Source organism: Glycine soja, chromosome 11, assembly GCF_004193775.1.
Source record: "Glycine soja cultivar W05 chromosome 11, ASM419377v2, whole genome shotgun sequence".
Lineage (NCBI taxonomy): Eukaryota > Viridiplantae > Streptophyta > Magnoliopsida > Fabales > Fabaceae > Glycine > Glycine soja.
Window position 1 is genome coordinate 39,178,398 of NC_041012.1, and position 23,943 is coordinate 39,202,340.

General features: G+C 30.5%; 2 protein-coding genes across 2 annotated transcripts; both read right to left on the reverse strand.

Moving 5' to 3' along the window:
* Positions 1-4,426: 4,426 nt before the first annotated feature.
* Positions 4,427-7,755, reverse strand: LOC114374114 (ankyrin repeat-containing protein BDA1-like). Its single transcript, XM_028331718.1, has 2 exons — positions 7,133-7,755; positions 4,427-5,286 (listed from the first exon to the last, which is right to left on the reverse strand). Exons 1-2 carry the CDS (start codon positions 7,736-7,738, stop codon positions 4,558-4,560), a joined length of 1,335 nt encoding a protein of 444 aa, XP_028187519.1. The 5' UTR covers positions 7,739-7,755; the 3' UTR covers positions 4,427-4,557.
* Positions 7,756-11,088: 3,333 nt separating this feature from the next.
* On the reverse strand, positions 11,089-21,325 carry LOC114372911 (structural maintenance of chromosomes protein 2-1-like). The gene is made up of 20 exons (XM_028330469.1): positions 20,897-21,325; positions 19,317-19,997; positions 19,039-19,182; positions 18,651-18,941; positions 18,375-18,560; positions 18,131-18,295; positions 17,981-18,040; positions 17,681-17,743; positions 17,147-17,238; positions 16,723-16,819; positions 15,691-15,807; positions 15,311-15,529; positions 14,487-14,627; positions 14,244-14,411; positions 13,983-14,167; positions 13,777-13,870; positions 13,617-13,705; positions 12,670-12,895; positions 11,875-11,949; positions 11,089-11,485 (listed from the first exon to the last, which is right to left on the reverse strand). Exons 1-20 carry the CDS (start codon positions 21,212-21,214, stop codon positions 11,366-11,368), a joined length of 3,531 nt encoding a protein of 1,176 aa, XP_028186270.1. The 5' UTR covers positions 21,215-21,325; the 3' UTR covers positions 11,089-11,365.
* Between the last annotated feature and the right edge of the window lie 2,618 nt (positions 21,326-23,943).

A 23,943-nucleotide genomic window follows, 5' to 3' on the forward strand; every position in this document is an offset into this window, starting at 1 on the left:
CTAGGAGAATATAAAAAAAATCATAAATAACTTAAGTTTACAAATCTGAAGAGAAGCTTTCTTAACCAATATTGAATATCCCAAGATTAGCATTTGCCTTGGTTTTAATTCTATCTCATACAATTTTTATGTTATTTTTTTATCATATCATTCATTACTTATGTTATTTTCTTTATTTTTGTTCTTATCATATCTTTCTCTTTGTGCAACCCGTAATGTTCATAACTTCTCGCCTATATATTTACACATAATAATAGAGGTGGTATTCATTATTAGTTTCTATTTTTCTTCAAACTTATTTATATTTTAACTACTATAAACTCAAGCACAACAATATGAATAATATAAAGCTAACTATTATCTTAAATAATAAACTTTGAATAATTAATATTACAAATAAAAATACATTATTTGACTTATATTTATTTAATTATTAATATTCTATTTGAATTTCTATTTTAATTATTCTGTTTTGATAAATATTCTAGATTAATATTCTGTTGTATTAATCTTCTTTTAAAAATAATACTTTGTTTTAATAAATATTTAAGTAACTATTATTAAGGAAATTAAAAAAAGAAAGAAAAAACCGTACATAAGACGGATCCATAATCTAGTTTTCTTTATTTTTTATTTAATAAAATAGGGGAAAAAAAGACTTCGTCAGTACAATTTTGTGAAGTCCACGAACCTTGGATGGTGTGACTGTCTGGCTGACTTTTCCTCGAGATGTTTGTAGATAAAAGGGGCATATTGTTTGGGTATTGATATTGGGCTCAATTTAGCCCAAAGTGCTTGTGACTTGATGCACAAATAATATTATATTCACGCCACTTTTTTCTAAGTACATTCCCCTTCTTCTTCTTTAAATTCAAAAGACTTAAATAACCTTCTTATTTTAAACCATCTTCTTTCTCTCACACAGTCGCACACTTATCCCTCCCCCCAACAATGCACTCCTTTCATGGCAACGGAACACTTCATCTTTCTTTCATTAGAATCGTTCATCTTTTTTCACTCCATTTGTTACTCCAATATGATATCTTGCTTCAATCATTCTTTTTTCCTCACTTTCTTTGTTTTACTAATATGATAACTTTTTTTCTTACCACAAACTAGGAAAATTGTTTACAAGCTTCAAATCTTCATACATGGTTTGCACATGTTATGGAATTTAATTAGAGGTTTAAGAGGTGGATTACATGCTTATCTTTTTTTAAAAAAAAATTCACGAATGCCTAGATTTGACTTCCAAAAAGTACTTTCTAGAATACACAAATTTAAATAGTATTCTAGAAAGTACTTTCTTGAACCTATTGTTTTTATTCCTCAAAATACTTTCCAAAATGATTTTTACACTTTTGTGTTATGTAAAATACCTTCCAGAATAATGATATTAAGATATTTTAAGTATATAGAGCATTAATGATAGAAAAATTAAGAGGAAAAACTGTAGAGGTGTACTTAGTAAGGAACGCGGTGGATATAGCAAAAGTCAAATGATTTTATGAGATGTAAACTTTGATATTATATATATATATATATATATATATATATATATATATAACTTTTATCATATTGTCAAGAACAAGTTCGGTCACCACCTATCAAACTTTTGTTGGTAGATAAGTATGTTTATATTTGTTTTTTGAAGACACAAATATGTTTATATTGTAACATCTTTAAATTTAACATGAAATTTAGAAAATTATAATTTCTTTGGAATTAATATTCTAATTTAGTGAAGATAATTTTTTGACTACCCTTTTAATCTTTTTATAACAGATTACTACTCTTTTAATTATTATTTATACAAAATTGAAAAATATAAATGAGGTATTTTCATAGCAATTAACTAATTACTTTAGTTGAAAGTATTCTTTTATTATGAATTATAGTTATTTATTATTAGTGACACTAGTTTATTAAAAAATTAAATTAGTGATAATTCTAATAATATTGAATTATCATTCTTTATATTGATGGCTAAATGACAAAAGTAGCGTAAAAAAAATATTTATGTGAAGAGTTATTTTTGTCACGAAAATAAAAAGAGATTCCAACTAAGATGACATCTCTCGATATTTTTTTGTTTCCGTCGAGATGTCACCTTAGACCATTTTCAATAGGTGATTTGGAGAGAGATCTTATGCTAAAAATGTTTTTGCAGCTTCGGAGGCCGAAGCCATCATGTGTGATGATTTTCTATTACAATAAGTGCATTTTCTATTTGGAGATTTTCGTTTTCCTTCTTTCTCGAGTCATTCTCACGTTGATCCATACTATTAGCAACTCACATTCACGTTTTAAATTGTTGGGTTCATTTTCTTCTTATTTGTCTCATTTGGCATAATCCAACGGCTTAGGAAAATGGTTCAATATAAGTGATTGGATTATCAACTAATTAAAAATGCAAATGAGATTATAAAATGATGCAAAAGAGAATCACACCACCATCATCTTAGGGTTCATTTCCATGTTAAAAACAAGGTTGAAATCATTGTAGCCATCAAACTTAGGTATCCTCTTATTTCTCCCGATATAATTCACCTTTAAGTTGTAAAAACGTCTACATAGATATGAAAAACTTGCTCCAACCCTTCTCATTTGGATCAATTATTGTTGAATTTTAATTTTTACGGTGGTAACGAAATGAAGTTGTTGTTCTCAATGTTCTCGACATTAGCCAGCATAACTCGTCAAAATTAAGATGTTGTCAGTGTTCTCGACCTCAAAAACATAACTAAAAGCAAGATGAAGATGATGTTCTTACTCTGAGTGTTCTCAATATTCAGCTAATACATCAGAATGAGATTGTTAATTATTGCTGTTAGAGTTCTCGATTTCTCGCTGCTCTAAGCCAACTTTCCTAAAGCTTCAACAATGAATAATACACACGTACACAACTAATTTTTTTCTAGAGATTAAAATTGATTAACACATAGGCGCACAAAATTTAATCTCTAAGTTTGAAATATATTAATTTAAAAATTAAAAATGATTAATTTGATTAGGTTGGGTTAGTTCAAGTTGAAAAAAGATAAACCTGATATCCGAACCAATTGTAATTGTTTTGGTTAGGATTTGATCAAAATGAAAGTAACCAATAATCGAACCAATCTGAACTAATTTTTTGGTTTTGTTTGGATTATTAGGTTCATTGGATGAAAGCTAATACTATTTACACTACCCCTTCATTGCTGGTACGTTTCCCTTTTGATTTTTCTCTCCCTATAATACCCTATAAAATACACCCCCCTCATCATCTCTCTCAATAAGTTTCTCCGACGAAAGAAGACTACTTATCCACTATTGAAGCAACACACGGTGACAAAGTGTGGAATTAGTTTTCTTTTCTTTTCCCCTTTCTTGTGCGGTTGTGCCTTTCACTATGAACCAAAGAGGAGGTTAGAGTCATGTTCTGAAAAAATTTCTTAGCTTCGTGAGAGAATTTGTTAGAGTCATGCACAAGAAGTCATGGCCGCGGGTACTACTGAGACAAATACAAATGAAAGCCACATTGGGAATTCAGATTTGAATCAATTTTTTGAATGCACAACGGAGACACTTTTCTGGAAGCAAACTCACATGGGTTCGATGGTTTTCCTTGATTTGGGGACAGACACACTCATTAGATCACATATTCACTCATAAAACTTAAAACACTATTTGAAATTGTAACGTGAGAAAGACAAAATATTGGTATTGTTAAATTGAGAGATTTTTCCCGTTAAGAAACTGATAACAATTCTGAAATGTGGACACGAGCAATTTTTTAAACACCTATGGGTGTGGTCAAGTTTCTGAATGATTTATATTTCTAAATTATTCAGAAATTTATATTTAAAAATCTAAAGAGAATTCAAGAATTATATGACACATACTTTTGTGTTTGTGTTCAGGTTATCGAGCACTATCTAAATATGATTTTTTTTTTGTTTGAAAATTACCAAAATACCCTTGATGTCATCGAACTAATTGAAATCATGTATAATATTTTTTTTTTTCAAAATATAATTACAAAAGTCACAAAATCTTTATTTTGCACTTAGAATATTAACCATATATAATATTAAAAAAAGATTTTTTCTGCAAACTGTCTAGAAAATTGTTTTTAATCACTAAGAAGGTGGTGGTTTACTCAAATATTTGTTAAAAGCTTTAAATACTCCAATTTTTTTATAACGTTTTCATGATAAGAGAGTCTTTCAATCTAATAAACTTGTGTTTAATAGAGGGAGGAAGACAAAAAATAAAGAAAAAAATATAATTAATCTGATGTGAATCAGAAACTTTTTACATTATTTTAATTTAAATATTTTTATTTTATTTTTATCTTTTCTATTTTTATTATATCAACCAATTAAACGTGTGCTATAAAAAGTTATAGTGAATACTTTTGCATGTATCCAGCCCTTGCCCACCAAACAAACAATTACATAGTCCAATCAAAATCAACCATCGTACATAACCAACATAGAATTCTCAAAAAGTATTGCATACATAAAATAGCCTAATTCAACTTGTGTGCACAACCCAGATTTAGTTGTAAACCCTTTATCCATGTTTGATAACTTTTACTAGCCAAGAAATTACGCGGATCATGGTGAAGACAACAATTAGCCCAAGAAGTCCAAGCCAAAAATAAAGCCAAAAAAAAAATACGTGATTAACTGACTTCAAACCCAACATGAACCCTCCGAAAAAATAGGAAAGCATAAGAAATGTGAGAGTGACACACGTTCCTATTGATAAGATCCCCATGGTGACTTCATTCTTTAAGGGGACTCCACTCACAAGTAAGAGAGTAATACTAAGTGATGCAGCCAGAGAGATGGAGTTGAACATTACAAAACTTTCAAAGTCAGATTCTTGAGTAGTTAAGAATACTGCTCTCCCAGGTTGTAATTCCATAGCATCCTTCACATTATTACTTAACATGTTTTTCCAACTACGTAAGTCTGAACCATTTGCTTGTATAACACCACCTGGAGGGTTCATTACAGCATTAAAGGTCATGGCTGAGATCATTGTAGCTACCACACTAAGCATCCCTCTCATTTCTTCCAGCCTTTCACCCTGATGTTGTAAGAACCTTTTACCCAGTTTGAAATTCTTTGTCCAATACTTTTCATTTGGATTAAGTGATGGTAGTGAATGTGTTTGGTTCATTCCATTGTTCATTATGACAGCATCCACTAACATGTCCAAAGCAGTACAACCCATCTTATTCTCAATGCTTGCTTCTTCTCTTATTTTGGGTATCGAAAGCAAGTACCTTATAGTCTAAAACATAACATACATTATGGTTTATTAAATAAAATAAATAATAATAATTTAATATTTATTCAAATAATTAATAGCAAAATTTAAACTAGCAAAATGTTTTTATCTGATCTTCATATTGAACCTAACATTATTCATAAGTAGTATTTTCAAAATGAAAAATCACATATTAATTGCTAAATACTTCTATACATATATTGTGATAAAAATATTTTAAAGGATGTGATTATTACTGAAATATATCTTAACACCAAAGGATTCAAAGTTAACTCATAAAACTGGAACTTTTATATAATATATATGTACATCTATAATTCATCTCATAATTTTTTTAATTATTAATTTGATAAATTCTTTTAAATTTAGTTATATATTTGAAAAACAACATATTTTATCAAATGAGTGAATGATAATTTGGTAAATTAAAAATATTTTCCCATATATTTTAATTAAAATATTATGATGAATATTCGTTAGTAGTGTTAAGTTAAATACACTAAATTGTGTATTTCCAACATAAAAGGAGAGGACAGTGTAATACTCTCGCACCTCTAAAGGTATAGAAATGTAGTTTAGTATATATTCTTACATAAGATAAGAGGGTTCTTTAATACCGGTAGCAAGGGAGGGGAAAGTATATAAAGGGAAGGATAATGTAATATTAGCATCTCTTAGAAGAGGAGAGTAAAATTTATTACTAATATTTTAAGTTTAGTAACTTATTCTTTATTCGACCATATATGAACCCAAGCACACAAACATTGACTATTGTCAATTTGTCATAATTATTCTTATGCATGGAACAAATACTACAACACGATTCCTTTCTAGAGTACACATTAATGATAGAGAGACCTTAATTTCAAAATACAAAACAATGCATCATCTAAAACGAATAAGTATGCAGGAATATAATACGTTTAATGTGTTAGTAACACACTTTTTTTAATGCATATTTTATTATTAATTAAAATTTAAGAAATGAGTTTACACAATTTTATAATTTTCAATCAATTTCTCTCCATAATAAAGATCATGAGTAATGAAGTTTCTAATTTTTCTCTTAAATTCTTTATTCGATCAATATTTTCACACCAAACCAAAGAAAAAAAATACTTTGCAAATGCTTATTATCATTCTACAAATGTTTCTCCCTTTCCATTTTGTCTGATTAGCTAGCCTTCTTTAGTGTGACATAATGTTTGCAAATTTTTCATTGTTAGTTAATTTATGAGTTCCACTATTATTGGTCAAGAGAATCCTTTGGTGCTGTTAGGATGGGCTGGACAAAGGAAGCCCGAGAGAAGAAAAATCACGTGCATGGTTTAAGAATTTCATAGGTTGACCCCAAAAAAAGGAATTTTATAAATTAAAATATTATTGTATTTATCTTTAAATGTTAATTAGTTTTATTTTAATTCCCTAAAATACTAGATAATAACATGCAAGGTTGTCATTCATTAGATTTATTATTTAATATGGAGTTGGTTTTGTGTTGAGCCTCGAATGGAAAATATGAGTCTTGTTTTTATCTTTTTTGTAGTTTATTCTATAGCATTAATGGTAGATTGTTATAGGAACAGCAGTAATAATATGTTGTCTTTGCTTCCTAACAGTGCTAATTAAGAACAGTTTAAGTAATAACAATTGATTTGGAAATTGGAATCAAGTTATAGGTGTGCCAGTGGCAGTGAGTGAGGTGGTGTTCACAATAATTTTTGTTATTTACGTTATCAAAAGTTATGTTAAAAATGTGGTTTCACCTCACATCAGTCACATGAGTAAAAACGGAAAATCTATTTTGCATTTAATTCATATAAATGGAAAAAAAAAAAGAGTAAAGTACCTCAACTTGCTTCAAGGTAACAGCGAAGTGCAAAATGGTATTCCCATGATGCAAGTCTGTTTTGTTTAGAAAATCATTACCACTAAGATCTCGCACTTGCACCAATGTTTTCAAGGTCTCCAAGTGATTGTGCTCAACACATAGGTGCAACACAGTTTTTCCTGATCCATCAAGCACCATCAATGACTCAGGCTTTGCCATAATCAGTTGTCTTGCTATTTCTGTTCGTCCTCTCATAGCTGCATAGTGAATAGGAATTCTTCCATCTTGATCACTCATCAAACAAGCATGTTCATGATATGTTTGCAACAACACATGGACAATCTCTACATGGCCTTGTGCTGAAGCTAGATGAAGAGGGGTGCGTTTGGAATGGTCCAACTCAAGGGCAAGTTGAGGTTTGTGTCTGAGAAGAGACTTTGTGAAATCAAGGTGGCCAAGTAAAGCTGATATGTGTAAGGGAGTTTCAGTGAAGGTTGTTAATGGAAGCTTGTGTAGGATAAGAGGGTCTCTCCCTATTAGAGTGTCTAACTCAGATACATTACCTCTCAATGAAACCTCATAAAGAGCACTCAGTGAATCATTTTCTTGATCAGCATAACTCATTTTGAGAACTTGAACTTTTTACTTCTAACTGTAAAAGAAATAAATTCAAAGTATGCTTTCAAAAATCAGGAGCAAAAAACACATCCATATGTTACAGAAAATTGACATATAAATAGCTATGCAATCAACATAGGACAAGCCTACTTAAGCCATAGCTAGGGCTGCTGTAACAGATTTGAGAAAATGAACATTTACAAAACTACAAGTGTAAAATACAATCAGCATTTCACAATGAATTCAATCCAAGGTCGATCAAATTATCAAAATTACCACGGGCAACACAGCAGCCAACAAAAACAGAATCATCAGTGAGATACATTAACTACACTACAGATTAGCAATGGAAAAAAATTGAGATTATGCAGCAAGAGATTCAAACTTAGCAACTGAAAAACAACACTATGAACAAACAAAAAAGTTCCATTGTGAGTCACCAATTTGACGAATTCAGTTCCTCAGAAAATCCCGTCTCTCTGACATAAGTTGATAAAACACACCTAATTCCACTTTCCAATTCAATTTTTTGGTCAATGCATCACCACAAACACAGGTAAAACACCGCCTCAACCTTTAATTCAATGAGTTAAAGGTTATTTTGGTCCCTTGAAGTTTATTACGATGTCACTTTAGCTTCTAAAACTTATAAAAAAATAAAAAAATTCTTGAAAATTTAATTCATCAATCATGTTAATCCAACTATTACTTACAAGCTGTGATTTAATTTCCAGTTTCAAAATGACAGCAAGTGTTTAATTTTGATTAATTCAAAAATGAAATTTGTTCTCATAAATTCACCTCTAAGAATCTAACTGATATTTAAATAAAAGGCCATAAACTACTGTTTAAATTAAAGGCCATAATGACAGTAAAAATCACATTAAAAGGAACTCTTACGAACAATTAGAAAACTAAAAAATTTAATATCATGTTCTTTTTTGGTAGAATATAAAACTTCTTTTTCACGTAATTTTTATCATATTTATGTCTCATCTTTGTTCAAACATTAATTGTGTTTCATGTAGGTAAATCTAATAATTAATAAAATCAAAATTATGTCCTAAAATAATAAATGATGATTGTTTCAAAAGACAACTTTAATTCAAATTTTAGTTAAAATATCAAAATAAATATTTTAAAAGATGAAGGATTAATTAAGAGACTGTTGAACCTAACTTTCATACACTAAATTTATGAAGAAAAAATAGAGTTTGATCGCTGCAGACTATATTCTTAAAAAGGGTCGAGAATCTCTAATGCATTTAAGCTCACCAAGGAATAATCTCCACCCAAAGGATCTGAACTTGTAGGAATATAGAATACCTCGGGTTCCACAAAGAAAGAAAAAAAATCCTAATTACGGTCGTTGAAAAAAAACATTTTAAAAGATCAAGGATTGAAACAAATTTTAGTTAAAAAATAAGGTAAAAAAAATACTATTTCTATCTTTAAGGATTTAGATTAAATTTTATTTAAATAATTTTTTTATTTGTAAGAATGAAATATAAAGTTTAACTCGTGCACCATATTACTCGCTGTTTTCGAAGCTATATTGGGTATCCAACAATTATGAAATGCAAAATTAGATAAATGAAATAAAAATAAGCAAAAGATTAAAGTCTCCGGTAACCAATTATCATTACAAAAGCAAAGAGGAAAAAATGGAAATACCAATTGAATTGAATAATGGCGTTCCAGGTGGTTGTGATTACAGAATGCAGCAACTTGATGTCTTTGAATATCTCAAAATTTTACGAGTGAAAGAAGGGAGATTTTCTCTTCAGAACTCGAACTTGCCTCTGAATTTCAACTTAATAGGTATTCAATTCGCTCAATATAGGATGTTCAAAAAGTCAGGATAATTAATAATGCTGACTTAAGTGTTTGCTTTTTGGAAAATTTTTGTTTTTTTTATTTAACATCACATTAATTATTTTTTATCAACTATATTCTTGTTTGTTTTCTAATATTCTCTGATCTCAAATATTGAAAAAAAAATCATGTTACTAAGAAAGTTAATTAATCACGTATCGATCTTAATTAAAAATTAATTTTTCTTCAACTTATCTTTTATTAAAATTTTACATCAAGAATAAAAATGAATAGTTGAAACTAAAATTTTAATTAAATAAATGAATAAAGTTGGTTGAAATATTTTTATATTTGGAAAAAAATGTATTTTTTTTCTTATATTTGAGATTGAAGTAATATTTAAGTATTTCACGCATGCATTTAATTATAGTGTGAAGAAAAAAAGAAATAACGAAAGGAAATTTTATGATTATTTTATTAAAGGTAAATGTTAATTAATACCTAAGGCAAAGGAACTTGAAAATATTTTTATTAAGCTCTCATAATCTTTTTTACATACTTTTATTATTTATATAATAATTTGTTACATTCCTTAACCAATGATTAAAAACACTGATTATAAAACTCTTCATTAAAATCAAGAAAATTTATTTTGTTTTATTGATTTTTCCGTAATAACCATAAAACGACACGTGAACCGATAAAAGCAACAGAGGGAGCAGTAGCTTTTACTTTTTATCCGTGTTATACACGATATTTATTTTAATTTTAATCATAAAAAATTAATATACAATAATATAAAAAAAATCTTAATAAGCCAAAATTATTAAAATATAAATAGTGTATAAATTACACTAAAATATTATAATAATAAGAAAAAAATAAAACAAAATTTTAAAGAGACAAAATGAACTTAAAAAATTTTATAGAAACTAATAATATATTTTAGTTGCATATATATACATAACTAAAAATATATTTTTGTCATTTATTTAATTATAAAAATCACTTTTTCCATAACTCAATCCATTTTACACACAACAAACAGATTGAGAGTACGATCGTCCACTATCCATCTTGTCTATTCAATCTACTCGGAGAAAGGGTAAAAGCTACCGAACCCTCGTTTGACTTGTTTCACCGTGGATCATGACTTTGTGTTGTATGGGGGCATTCCTTACTCAATAAGGTACAAGAATATATTTGTAAGAAAAACTATTATATAAAATTAATTTAATTAACGAAAACATATTTTCATTATAAAAAGAATACATGAAAATATTATAAATAAATAAATTTTCTATATTGTTGTTCAATTATATTTTTAAAAAACATCAAAAAAATTTCTAATTGTTATGAAAATGTAAATTGTTAACTAATTTCCTATTATACCCTTTATTTCATATGTTAATTTCTTTTTCAATGATAAAAAACGCAAGACCCTAAAAGTATAAAACCTTTTTTTTTCTGGCTTGACATTATTCCCAACAAATCAAACAAAATAATGACGTCATGTTGAAAATTTGGCCCAAGGTCGATTGTTTTGCATGTTCCTCTATTTTACTCTCATTCCTCATTCTTATATACTTTTCTTATACAAAACCAGAGCATTCATATTCAAACACAACCATGTTACCCCCATCCTCGTTATTGTAACTTCTAAATTACTTTATAGAAACAACACTATCACATATGGACCTTTACACTGATGTTCAAATTACATAAAAGCTTTTAAATTACAGGCATTACCTACATTTCTAGGTTCCCTGAAGATGAACACAAGTGCAAGACTTGTAACAGATCGGTGAAGCAAACACATCATTTGCTTTGTTTAGCTGCAACAGTTCGCTGAACAGTTGAAACACCATCCACAAATTTTGTCCGGAAAAGAACATTTGCATTATTGAACATGCCTTCCTTCAAGGAAACCACAATAAACTGCAAATCAAAAGAAATGAGGTTATTCAACTTATTGGGTGCTGAACTGTCGCTAGCAGGAATTTTGAAAATAAACTCAAAGAGAAGTATACGCCAAACAAGTTTTTTCCCCACTTGGTAGTTTCAACTACATGGATTAAAAGACATTATAATGCTTCTTTATTGTCAATCAATTATCATGTATATTGACAAACCAAAAAGAAAACCAGAACAAGGTAACAACCAAAAATCCAAGTGCCAAACATGCCAAAAGGACAAAAAGACGTTTCTGTTAATCTTTTAATATTTTTTTATAACCTACAATAAGAGGTTTGTGGCTATTAATTTTTTAGAATTGGAAAGACAAGATTGCAAGAAATCACACGACAACATGAACAATTATCCTCTACCTGAGAGTGCGGAAAGTGAGCCTTTATCATTCTCCCTATGTTTTGTGTGTGGCTCAAATCAAGAGCTGCATCAACCTGCAAGAATGAAACAATTAACATTTGACCCAACCACAATGCCTATTAATTTATCGAGAATGCTCAATCCATCAATCCTATCAAACAAGCATAAATTTATCAACTATGTCTAACAACCTATCAATCCTTAAAATAGAAGGTAACTAAATCTGTATTACAAACCAGTCCATCATCCAGTTTCACTAGTTTTCATTTTTACATATTCTACTCAGGACTTATTATCTCAGGGAAGAAAAGAAAAAACTACTATTCTGCATAAGCATACACAGATACACTCCTTTAATTGTCATCACTCATCAGCATTATGCAATGATAAGGAATAGGGTGAACTACACTTCCTTCCTTTAATGATGTTCAAATTCCATCGATTTTCCAGCTATGTCTCCCCTTAAAGATGAAAATGTGTCACTCTTTAATATATTTAAATGTACATGAACCTTTCAAGAACAATTTTCTTCTATCTGCTACTCTTAGATACTCTCAACTGATTCTGTATAGCCCTACTATTTTTGGGGCTAGGTTAAGTGTCATGCATGATGCATCTACAACTCAGATCATAAGGTTTTTTACAGGATCCCACATGTGTATATATTTTAGAGGCGAACTTAGATGATTTCAGTATTTCACTGTCACGAATTCAATGCAGACTCTTTTAATTACTGTCACAATAAGATAACTAGGATTCTAAAAAAATTACAAAGAAACTAATGTAAAGCATACCTCATCAAGGATGTAAAGTGGAGCAGGTTTGAACAGCAGCAGTGCCAGAATCAGAGAAAGTGCAAGCAGTGATCGCTGACCTCCACTTAATTCAGACAATGACTGCTTCCACACACTTCCAAATGCAACACGAACCTCAAGACCATCAAGGAAGCTGCATCCTTCTGGAGGTTCTAACTTGGCCATTGTTCCCGGTAGTAGCGTAGAAAAGATGGATCCAAAGTCACTGGATGAACACAATAAGAACATGATACTCAACCATTATCAAATGAAATTATAAAATAATAGGGTAGTCAGTAAATCACACTGTTAGGAACTAATTCTTCCAAAAGCGTAAGTGAAGGTTCATGATTGATGTTATATCTAATAGACCAACACGCCTCTTTACCCATGAATCCTTCCAACTAAAAGCATGGACAAGGCACAAGGCAAACCATAACTTACACTGATTTGGAAAACAGTAATCAGCCATAATAGATTGATTGATTCTGTTTTTATTAGGGATTTAGGGTATAATATTTTGGGCAAGCTGTAATTATATATTTGCATGTATTAAAGGGATCACTTGTGTATAAAATCTCACTTTTGTTTCAATAGATTACATTTTTTCTTTTAAAAGTGATAGGAATTTCTTTTTATTGGCTCCCAAATTTGTGTTCCTTTCTTTATTCTCTGCCCTGTAATCCTATTTTTCATTGAGAGGAATGAAAACACCACTTTCCAAAAAATTCTATATACTGAAACTCAACTTTAACATAGATGGATTATGAGGCAAGAATCAACCTCTTGACTGTTTGATCACAAAGGCTCTGATACCATGTTAACAAACTTAACAATCAAAAAGCAGAAAGTAATTATACACGAAGGCTTACAAATGGTTTCATATCCAACAAGCATAAATTGAGTGGATCAAATTACATTAAAATAAAAATAAATAAATAACTCACTTATTCACTTTGATCCAGGTAACATTAAGTGTCTCCTTCTTCTTCTCATCTAGCTCTTCAATCACCTTCTTGATTTTAGACTTGTCATTCTAGGAAAAAATAAATAGATTAAGCATTTATACAAGAAAGTTAGAAAATGTGGAAATAGATTGAAAATCACCTCAATTATGTATTTTTTGGACATCAAATCATTGTACTCATCTTCTGCCTTCTCAAACATTGCCATCACTTTCTTGTTTACCCTTTTTTCAAGCCTTGTGGATGCAAAACAACGAAAACAAAAGTGTCATCACAGTAAATGAGGATATCTAATTGTAGTTGCACATGAATTGATAATAGAAAAGTTAGATTTTTAAAGCAACACACCCAGATTGTTCAGCCTGAAGCTTCTCAAGTTCTTCTCTAGCTTTAGTAGGATCACGGGAAGAAAAATCATAATCAGTTCCACTTCTACCAAACAACTGTTTTTCAGAAGCAATCCATGCATGCTTCTCTATTAATTTATCTACTCTCACAGAGCAATCTTTCTGTTCCAACTCCATCCGTTTTACCTAGAATAATAGAATGAAGAGATTGTTCTTCAGCACACAATTCCAAGCATAGAGACAAGAGCTGTTGAAATATTACCTCATTTTCCATCCTCTTCCTTTCAAGATTACTCTCACTAATTTTATGTTCAAGCTTTTGCTGGTCTTTAATAATAGCACTGATTTCCTTATCACATTCCTTCATTTTTAGACGAACTGATTTCAGCTGTGACTGAACTTGATCAAGATTATCCCGTGCAGCAGCAACCTGTACCTCAAAGGGTTGAGAACACAATCTTGCTCTACAGAAAGAGATCTAATGAAAACATTTACAAATGCTTACAGTGGATCTTTGTTCTTCTACTTCAGAGGCAAGATTACTGATCAGTGTTCCCAATGATGCTAACTGGTTCTCCAAAGATGCTTGCTCCTGGATAATAGCTTCCATTTCCATAACAAGTCTCTCCTTTTCACTATCATGTCCCTACAAATCAGCAAGCAACCAATTATCACTATGTAGTGATTAATTACTTACTTGGTTACACTATTTATTTTAGTTTATTATTAATTCTGAGGGCTAAAAAATATTGAAATTGTATCCCTGTGTTTTTCTTCAACAACAACCTGTAAACCGCATTCCCCACTCTTGACTTAAGATCGGGAGTGTGAATTTGCTTTCTAGTTTCTAGCTGATTCCACAATCTATATCAGTAGCGCCCAATATGCTAGTTTATTCAGTCAAAAATGTCTCAAACATATGGGAAAACAGGACTGACAAGAAAAAGTACAAAAGCTCTAAAAATTCAATTGTGCTAGCTACTTTCAACAATTGCAAGCAGCATTGTCAAATATTTTATAAAAACACACACATGCCAATCAACTGCATCCTCTAGCAATCAAAGAATGAGGACATAACGATAATGAAAGATACTTTCAACGATTGCTTCAAATATTGGCCTATCAAAAGTTCCATTGCACCTTGGGCCATAATGGGAATCTCCAATAGGCCATCACAGAAAATTCAATCTTTTATCCCAACATGATTTTGGCACATACTTACAAACTAGAGTTTTACAAGTACAACTAACTGCATGACAATTATCCAGTTGTTATAAATTAGTTAAATGAATCATGATATGATTTAAAATAATAAATTTTCAAGCATACCTTCAGATCTTTTAATGATGACTGCATTTGAGATTTGATTGTCTTTATCTTTTTCTCCAAGCCTTTTAGCCTACTCTCTCTGTTATTGTCATGTTCTTTGATTGATTTCTCAAGAGATGAAACAGTTTTAACACAGTCCTCATATAGAAGTTGCTTGTCCTTGACTGTAGACTTTGCTTCATTAAGCTCTTGCTCAATCTTCTTCACTAATTCTCCGAGCTACAAAGAAAAATAAGATGGGAATTAGGGCAAAAAGGAGCAGAAAAAAATGAATAACATGGAGAAAAATAACACTGCAAGTTAAATGGAACTAAGGTAAAATTGCAGTGCTTGTTCATGAATCAATTATAGAATTTAGACAAAAAGAAAGGAATCAAAACCTTATGATGCTCATTTTGCTCAGCTCTGCTCTGAAACAATGAAAGGTCGTACAACTTCAGTTCTAATTGTGCTTTGAGATCTATAAATTTTTTCTGAAGTGGGAAGAGCTTTGAGATCTGGATTTGAACATAAAAAGACAACACACCGATTGATAAGATTAAAATTATGTTGAAAGTTTAAAAATATGAGCTCATCTACAAAAAATGGGCATAGAAAAATGACTAAGCTTCAAGTTTATCAAAAGTAATCAATGCAAAAATAAATGTGTACCAAATCTCCCAAGTCAAAAGAAAATCATAATGACAGTTCAGTCCATACATAACATCACTATTTTTGTGTATGCCTTCATAAAATGTATTAAGACAAAAAATGTGTAGAAATATGGTCAAAATACTCCTTGGCAACCATCCCTCCATGAGGTAAATTTCGGCGTTAAGCCTAATCCATTTCTAACAAATGCTAAACCAAAACATTGTCAAACCAACTAGCATGTACTCTTATCCCTGCCGTTATCTTTTATACTCTCACACCACACCACCATTTCATATGAACAATGAAGCTTTCAATCTTTAAACTTCTTCTACTTCTTGGAATTTTATTTTTGTTTAAACTTTCCTGATTGAGAAACTTTAAATTGAAAAGTCTCCATAGGATAATTTACTCTTTTCCTATAGGATTTCAACTATAGATTCCACTGGAGATTATTATTGAATTGACCTATTTTCAAGTCAACACCAATTCTCCAAATAGTGCTGGCTTGCTGATCTATCTTAGTAGTCCAAGGTCCCCAAAACATGAAATCTTTTAGTTGGCACGGATATTAAGGAAATTCTGAGGAAAACCGGATCTTTAAAGAGAGCAATTTATCATATACATTTGTTATTTTGAGACAAGTAAAAGGTGTAAGGTCCTTTGGCAGTGTGCCCCCAAAAGCAGTGATTTGGTGGCTTTTCCTGAAGTGGAATGCCAGAAGGATCAGAATGTTTTCTAATTTCCATATCATTCTGGAAAAAGGGGTGTTCAGAGTCTACCTTTGCCTCAATCTCTGACAATCTTCTTTGATGCACTGAAAGTTTTGACTCAGCCTCAGACAAAGCATGAAGTTGCCCCAAAAGATCACCACCTCCCCTGTTACAACAAACCAGTCACAACATATCCAGAAATATATATATATATATATATATATATATATATATATATATATAAATATATATATGTGTGTGTGTGTGTGTATGATTGCTTAAAATGCCATCAGATACAAACATCCAATAACTAGGGACTGCATTGGTTAGTAGAGAACAATACCCTGTTAAGGTAAAACAAATAAATTCTGTAAACTTGCCAAAAACTCAAAATCTTCTATGCTTTTCGGATCAGTGTATTGGAGAGAGAATAGGAGATATATGTGCATTCCAGAGACAATTGTAATAATGATAAAAGAAGATAGCACCATACTTGCGGCTTCCACCAGTCAGAAGACCACTTGGCTGAAATATATCTCCTTCAAGAGTGACACTTGTGGTGTGAATCTCCCGATTAAATGCCACCTATTAGACATCCAACAAAAATGCAAGACAATTTGAGCAAGATGATCATGTGCTAGAATAGACAAGTATGATTGTAAGAACCAAAAAATAGATGAAGTATCACATAGTGAAAACAAACAGGACTCAACTACTTAAATAGAGACATTGTGCACCAGAGTTTAAAAGCATTTCTATTTAACATTACGTAAATGTACAGTAAGAAAATTATAGTATGTTAAAAAAAACATTAAGAGCTGAGCATACAGTAGCCAAATACTTATAGAAAAGACCATCAAGCTCCTAAGTTATGAATTATTAGTAAAGAAATGCATATGAAAATCACAATGCAGATCTAAAATACAAAATGTGGATGACATAATATCAGTTGAGGATTTATCCCACATTATAAAATTAATGTTTCATGTAAATAAACAGAAAAAAAAAAAAGGGCATCACTCATTACCTCCTTTGCAGCATCAATAGTTTTGCAGACAAAGGTTGAACCAAATACATATTCCATTGCACTCTAGGAACAAATATAAAATTTAGTTAGAAGAGAGTGTAGTCTAAAGTAAAATGAAACCTAAAATCTGAGAACCAAAATTTCCAGAGAGCTGGTCAAGACAGACAGACAGCAAGATAAAATGCAAATCAAAACTGGAGAAGAATATTAGAACTTTCAATTGGTATGGAAAATGCTTTCAGTACCCATGCATAAGATACCATTGCATTATTATAAAAATTGAAATTCAAAAAGGCACACCTGCAATTCTTCTTCATAACCAACCAAAGAAAGAGCTATTTCAGCATTCCCCTTGCCCACCTGAAATGAAAGTAACAAAAATATTAGCTGCTAGTGATAGCAAAAAATAAGTAGATTAAGTATATTAAAAAAAAAGTTGCAGAGACCAACCAATCTAACAGCAGCTTGTTGAACTCTGGAGGAAACATTATAGGATTGTATCTTGTTCAGAGGTATAATTGTCACTCTTCTTCTAAGATTGCCATTCTGTAGTAGTTGCTTTCCAGTATTTTCTGTGTCAACAACAACATTATACAACTTTCCAGCAGCTGTAACCTGAAAATGGAAATATTCCGGGGCTTAACATAAGAACTTTCATTTATAAATTCAGGTACAAGTTATCATGCTGTCCAACCTCTAGGGCAGTCATTGTGGACCTATCCTTTACTTTGATGAGTTTTGCAACAACACCTTTCACCTTTGACCTATCAAAATTCTTAGAAGGATCACGGTATGTAAATTCAACATTTGCCAGGTTTGCTGAAAGATTGCGTATTTCATCCTTCAACTTTTGCATACAGTCCATCTCAGTCATACGCTCCTAGAAGTTATTTTACAGGAGAATTTATTTAAAAGACTTATAAACCTTTTTACATTGGAAAGAAACTAGCAGAAGAGAAAGCAATCAAACCTTTTGTAAATCTTCCATCTCACCCTCTTTATAAGAAAGAGACTCCAACTCCATTCTAACGTTCTCAACATCTTTTTGTCTAGTGTTGAGCTCATTTTCAACAGCATTAGCTTCTTCACGTTTTGACCTTAATTGATTTGTTTTCTCCTTCAGTTCCTTTTCACAATGGCTAATTTTGGCTTTCAGCTGTTTCAATTCTGTTTCAGTACTCCCAACTGCTACCTTTGCATCCCTTAGTTGATCCTCTAAGCATTTCTCCTCATTACCACTGCTCTTGCCAGCTAAAACACCCTGTCAAAATTTTTGAGCAACAGGATAAAATAAACACCTCAATCTAACAGAAATCCCACTGATAGGCATCACAAAGCCAGACAACTTAAGCCTTTACCTGGTATTCTTTATCATGCTCCTCTAGACTCTTTGTGAGCTCATCAACTTTATTTTTCAGATCTGCTGCCCCCTCTTCAGCCTTTTTAACAGCAGAGGACTTCTCTTCTACAGAATGCTTCAATTCTTCAATATTTTTAACAAGCTAAAAACACAAAGGTTCAAAACCCAAATATCAGCTTCACAAACTAGAAATATTTCAAAATATTAGCAGCATAAGGATTTGGTACATAATCTTAAAATTGAGCAAACAACGAATCTAGAACATCATTGACATACATTTGCTTTGTTGGCTTCTTCACTCCTCAAAGTGTCTTCTTTATTATTTAGTACAGACGTTTCCCTCACAAGATTCTGGGAAAGTGCATCTACCTTCTCTGACAGAGATTTCATTTCTCCACCCATGCTTGCTTCCTTTTCAGCAGTCAACTGAGCTATTTTGGTCTCCATTTCCTTAATTTCCCCCTGATTTGTCTTAGCAATGTCATCAATCTCAGCTATCTTGGCTTTCACTTCTTCCACCTCAGAAGCAGCATTGTCTTTAATCCTCTCCGCTTGAACATACTCATAAGCAATACAAAATCTTCTCAACCTATCTAACTCTGCATTGCCATTAGCCCATTGCATGTACTGTGTCTTTTCTTTCCTTAACTTCTCCAGAGCAGGCAGTATCTCCTGGTCAAGAAGCTTGTTAATCTCATCAACCTTACTCTGCTTCTTCTCAAGTGTTTTAAGAGCAGCCTCTTTCTTTGTCTCATACATTCTCGTCCCTGCAGCTTCCTCAAGCATAGACAATATCTCTGGTGGTTTCATATTTAATACCTTAGTGATGCGTCCTTGCATAATAAGGAAATGTGGATTATTAACATTTAGCTGCACTGAATGAAAAAGGTTCTGAACTTGACTAGGCTGCGCAAGCTTCCCATTGATCAAATACTTGTTCCTCCCCCCAACCACAATCTGCATTGTACCCCAATACATAACATAATAAACAAAATGAGACCTTTCAAAGTGAATCAATCATCAATAACAAAATTTTTATTTTAAAATGTAATACTCACTCAACTCATGATTAAAACAAAAACAACCACTTTAAATTTATAAAGGTAGAGACAGTAAATCAATCCAAGTAACTTTTACACTCCTCAAGCATACTGCTCAACTCCTTCACACACAGACCACTAGGCTGACCATAATGGGTTAGGACTGTCAGTATGTTCTAATTAATGGATAACAATCTATGACTTCAAGGCATTGTAAAAAAAATTTAACATTGCCAGTAGTAATTCTTCCTTGAAAAAAGAAAAACTAAAAATGGAAACTTAGTCCATGACTAGTGGTAAAGTACCCTAAAACCAAAAACATGAAGCATCAGATGCAAATAAAGCTGAAAGATAAAATCAAAAACCAAACCTGATTTATTTCATTTCAAATAATAAAATATTTATAACACTAATTATCAAACAAAAACAATAAAACAGTATCTGAACAACAAAAAACTGCAAAATTGATCATACATATTTTAAAAATAACCTTCAAATGGAGAATTAAAAAGCACCAGACACAACTGAACTTGAAATCTAGAGACAAAACTACAAAAACTATCAAACTAAGTTGGGCCAAGTAGTGGGGTATTATAGTAGTTTGTTGAGGTCCTATGTAAGTTCAAACTGCATTGCCCCCATTGTACACTAAAAAAAAAAAAAGAAAAGAAACATAACTGCTAGAAATAAAAGTCAAAATTTTCTTTCCTTCCATTATCTCTTCAATTCAAAAGTCAAAATCCCTAAAAAAATAACCTTAAAATGGAAGACCTGGAATTTGGAAACAAAAGCTAAGAAATTAACAGACGAGTGAACCTGTCTTGTTACTGTGATCTCAGAGTGTCCTTCGTATCCGAGAGGGCTTCTGGAGCTGTTGGAGTTGTCGAAGACGACGGAGACGGTGGCCTTGGTGATGCCAGCCTGGCCCTGCTTGTAGACGAGTTCCTGGAGGTTGGAAGCCCTGACCTGCTGCAGGTTGGTGATTCCGAGGACGAAGCAGATGGAGTCCAGGATGTTAGACTTCCCGGAACCGTTCAAGCCGGTGATGGCGTTGAAGAAAGGGTCGAAGCCCGGAACCACGGTGCGGGTCGCGTAGGATTTGAACCCTTCCAGACAAATCTCCTTGATGTACATCGCGATAGAGGGGGAAACAAAGGCTGGATGCTGTTTCAATTCGAATGATAACAATTTTTGTGTTTTGTGGATTTTGTTGTGTCTTGGTGAGTCTCAAAGCAAAGGCGGGAAAATTTTAGGAAAATTCAAAATGTCTTCAGTTAGGTTTGGACGATGAAAATGAAATCAAATACATTCTAAATTCTCATAATCCTTCATTTTAGTATTTTTATGACAAATGTTAATGATTAGTTTATTAGTTTTAATTTTTTCGATCCAATTGAGCCTATGATTTTTTCTCTTTTTTTAATTATACAATAAATCTTATATTTGAAAGTGTTATTATTTGAAAGAATATAAATTATTATTTAATCTCTAAATGTATAAAAGATGTGATAAGTATATATTGTAAATCAGTTTAGTGAAATTATTTTATTATTAAGTTATAATTTTTAAAAATTAATTTGATGATAAATTTTATTGTTTGAGAACCAATTCAAAATTGAGTTGTAATAAAAAATATTTAAATATTATTTTCAATCTAGGTTTGATTGGATTAGTTTATTATCACCGTGTGAAAAATTGATTTTCTGTTTCTCAAAACAAGTATTCCAGAGTCATCCAGTCAACAAAATTGGGGACATTCAAATTCAGTTACACTTACATCCATGATGTTCATCAATGACAAAGTTCATGAATTTAAATTTCACGATGATGAGTACAGATGGTTGGAATATGATCATAAATATGTTTTTGATCTACATATGGTGTTCACTAATCTTCTTAAAATGTCTTTATAAAAGGAATGGAAGCAAGTGGGTCAGAGACCTCACTTGCTAAAGCACTCGAAATTCATGTATTCAAACATAAATCTATGTAATGATCTCAATAATTCAGAATCACAAAACCACTCCTTCTTGGTGGATGTACAAGTTTCATAGGTTTTTTTCTATTTGTATTGTGTCTTTATTATTTTTTATTTTATTTGCAAGGGTGATGACCTATCCAACCCAAATAATATCAAAATATTTTGGTTTGTTTTGTAAAAAATGATTTAGAATTACATTTTAACAATCGGTTGACACATCACACAAGTAATATCAAAATAAAGTGATTCAGGATTTGAATTATGATTAAACTCTAGGTATGAAATAAATTATATTAAAAATAAATATTTATCTTATGTATCTTGCGTATGCTCATGACATCTGATAAAGATTAATCATTACTTTCAACATGAACAATTTTATACCATGGTCAAATTAAAAAATAAAAAAAAGAAGTGCATTTCCAAATTTTAATTTTAATACAAATATTTGAATAATAAATACTAACTAATTTTTTATTTTTATTGGCAATATATTTCAATTTTGTAAATATATGATGTTTTAAATGGATATGTTACTTGGTACAATTTGTGATATAATAAAATAATAAAAAATCTAATTAAAGAACTAAAAAGTGGTAAATGTTAAGCGGTAGAAGTCAGCTAAACTAGTGTTAACATAAAGATATTTTTGGACGAGTACAAATCTAACATCTCACTCGCATACACCACCAATAGAAATTTGATCAATAATAAAATAAAATAAAAAATTATTTATCATTTATTAAAATTAATATGATTCCTCTTAATAAGAAAAATGATATAATTTGTCTCCTTAAATAATAATTTGATCCTAAGAAGATATATTAAATATTCACATAATAAAATTTTGCTACATTTTGTTTATAACTAACTAAATGATTTTTTTTATAAATATAATTTATATGTATTTTTAATATCATCATTATGAATATATTTATATGCATTTTAAATATATTTAATTTTTTAAAAGTAAAACCTATCCATTCTCTTCTGAACTTTTTTTTTAAAACTAAAACTCTTGCTTTTTTAGGTGGCAATGTGACCCATCCATTTCTCTTAAGCAACTTTTTTTGGTTCTTTATTTCTTAAATATATTATGTAAACTATATTATATATAATATATCAAATAGATTATTATGTATATATATTTTAAAATATATTTATATATACATTTTAAAATACATATAAATATTTTAGAAAAACATATAAAATGATTATTTTAGGTTTATTTACTGTCTCCTAGGCTAATTTTTAACAAGTTAGATTATGAAATTTTTTAGAGTTTGCTTAATTAAAAATCAAGTTTAAAATCATCATATTTTTTTAAAGTTTACAGGTCTATAATAATAATAATACATATAAAATATATTTATAAGATTTCTGATTTTTAGTTGGTTAGTTACGTATTTTATTTCACATAAATAAAAGATAACAAGAGAAATTCATTTTTTATTATATAAATATTTAATATATCTTCATATGATAAAATTGTTATTTAAGGAAATAAATTATATCATTTTTTATTAAAAAGAATTAGATTAATTCTAATAAATAATAATAAAATTATATTTTATTATTAGTTAATTTTTTATTAATTGTGTGTAAGGATGGAGTGTTAAGTTTGTGTCCATGAATATATCTGAGAATTAAATAAATATCCACACAATACCGAGAAGATATGAACATAAATTAATAACGATAGTAACATTATTTACTTTTGAACTTAATAAAGTTTTATTGAAAAAAGAATTAATTGCCACAATTTATAACCAGCGCGCCCTCCAAATAGAAGAGAATAACCATTTGATATGCATAATATTCAACACCTAAACAATTAGAATGATCTGTAATACTTTGTGTTGGATATTGTTCAGGTCCAGAT

Coding starts and splice junctions, on each gene's coding strand:
- LOC114374114 (XM_028331718.1), bottom strand. CDS start 7,738: ATGAGTTATGCTGATCAAGAAAATGATTCACTGAGTGCTCTTTATGAG. Junction 5,287..7,132: donor TTACCTTGAAGCAAGTTGAG/GTACTTTACTCT, acceptor GTTATGTTTTAG/ACTATAAGGTACTTGCTTTC.
- LOC114372911 (XM_028330469.1), bottom strand. CDS start 21,214: ATGTACATCAAGGAGATTTGTCTGGAAGGGTTCAAATCCTACGCGACC. Junction 18,942..19,038: donor AGCATGATAAAGAATACCAG/GTAAAGGCTTAA, acceptor AAATTTTGACAG/GGTGTTTTAGCTGGCAAGAG. Junction 18,296..18,374: donor CCACAATGACTGCCCTAGAG/GTTGGACAGCAT, acceptor TTCCATTTTCAG/GTTACAGCTGCTGGAAAGTT.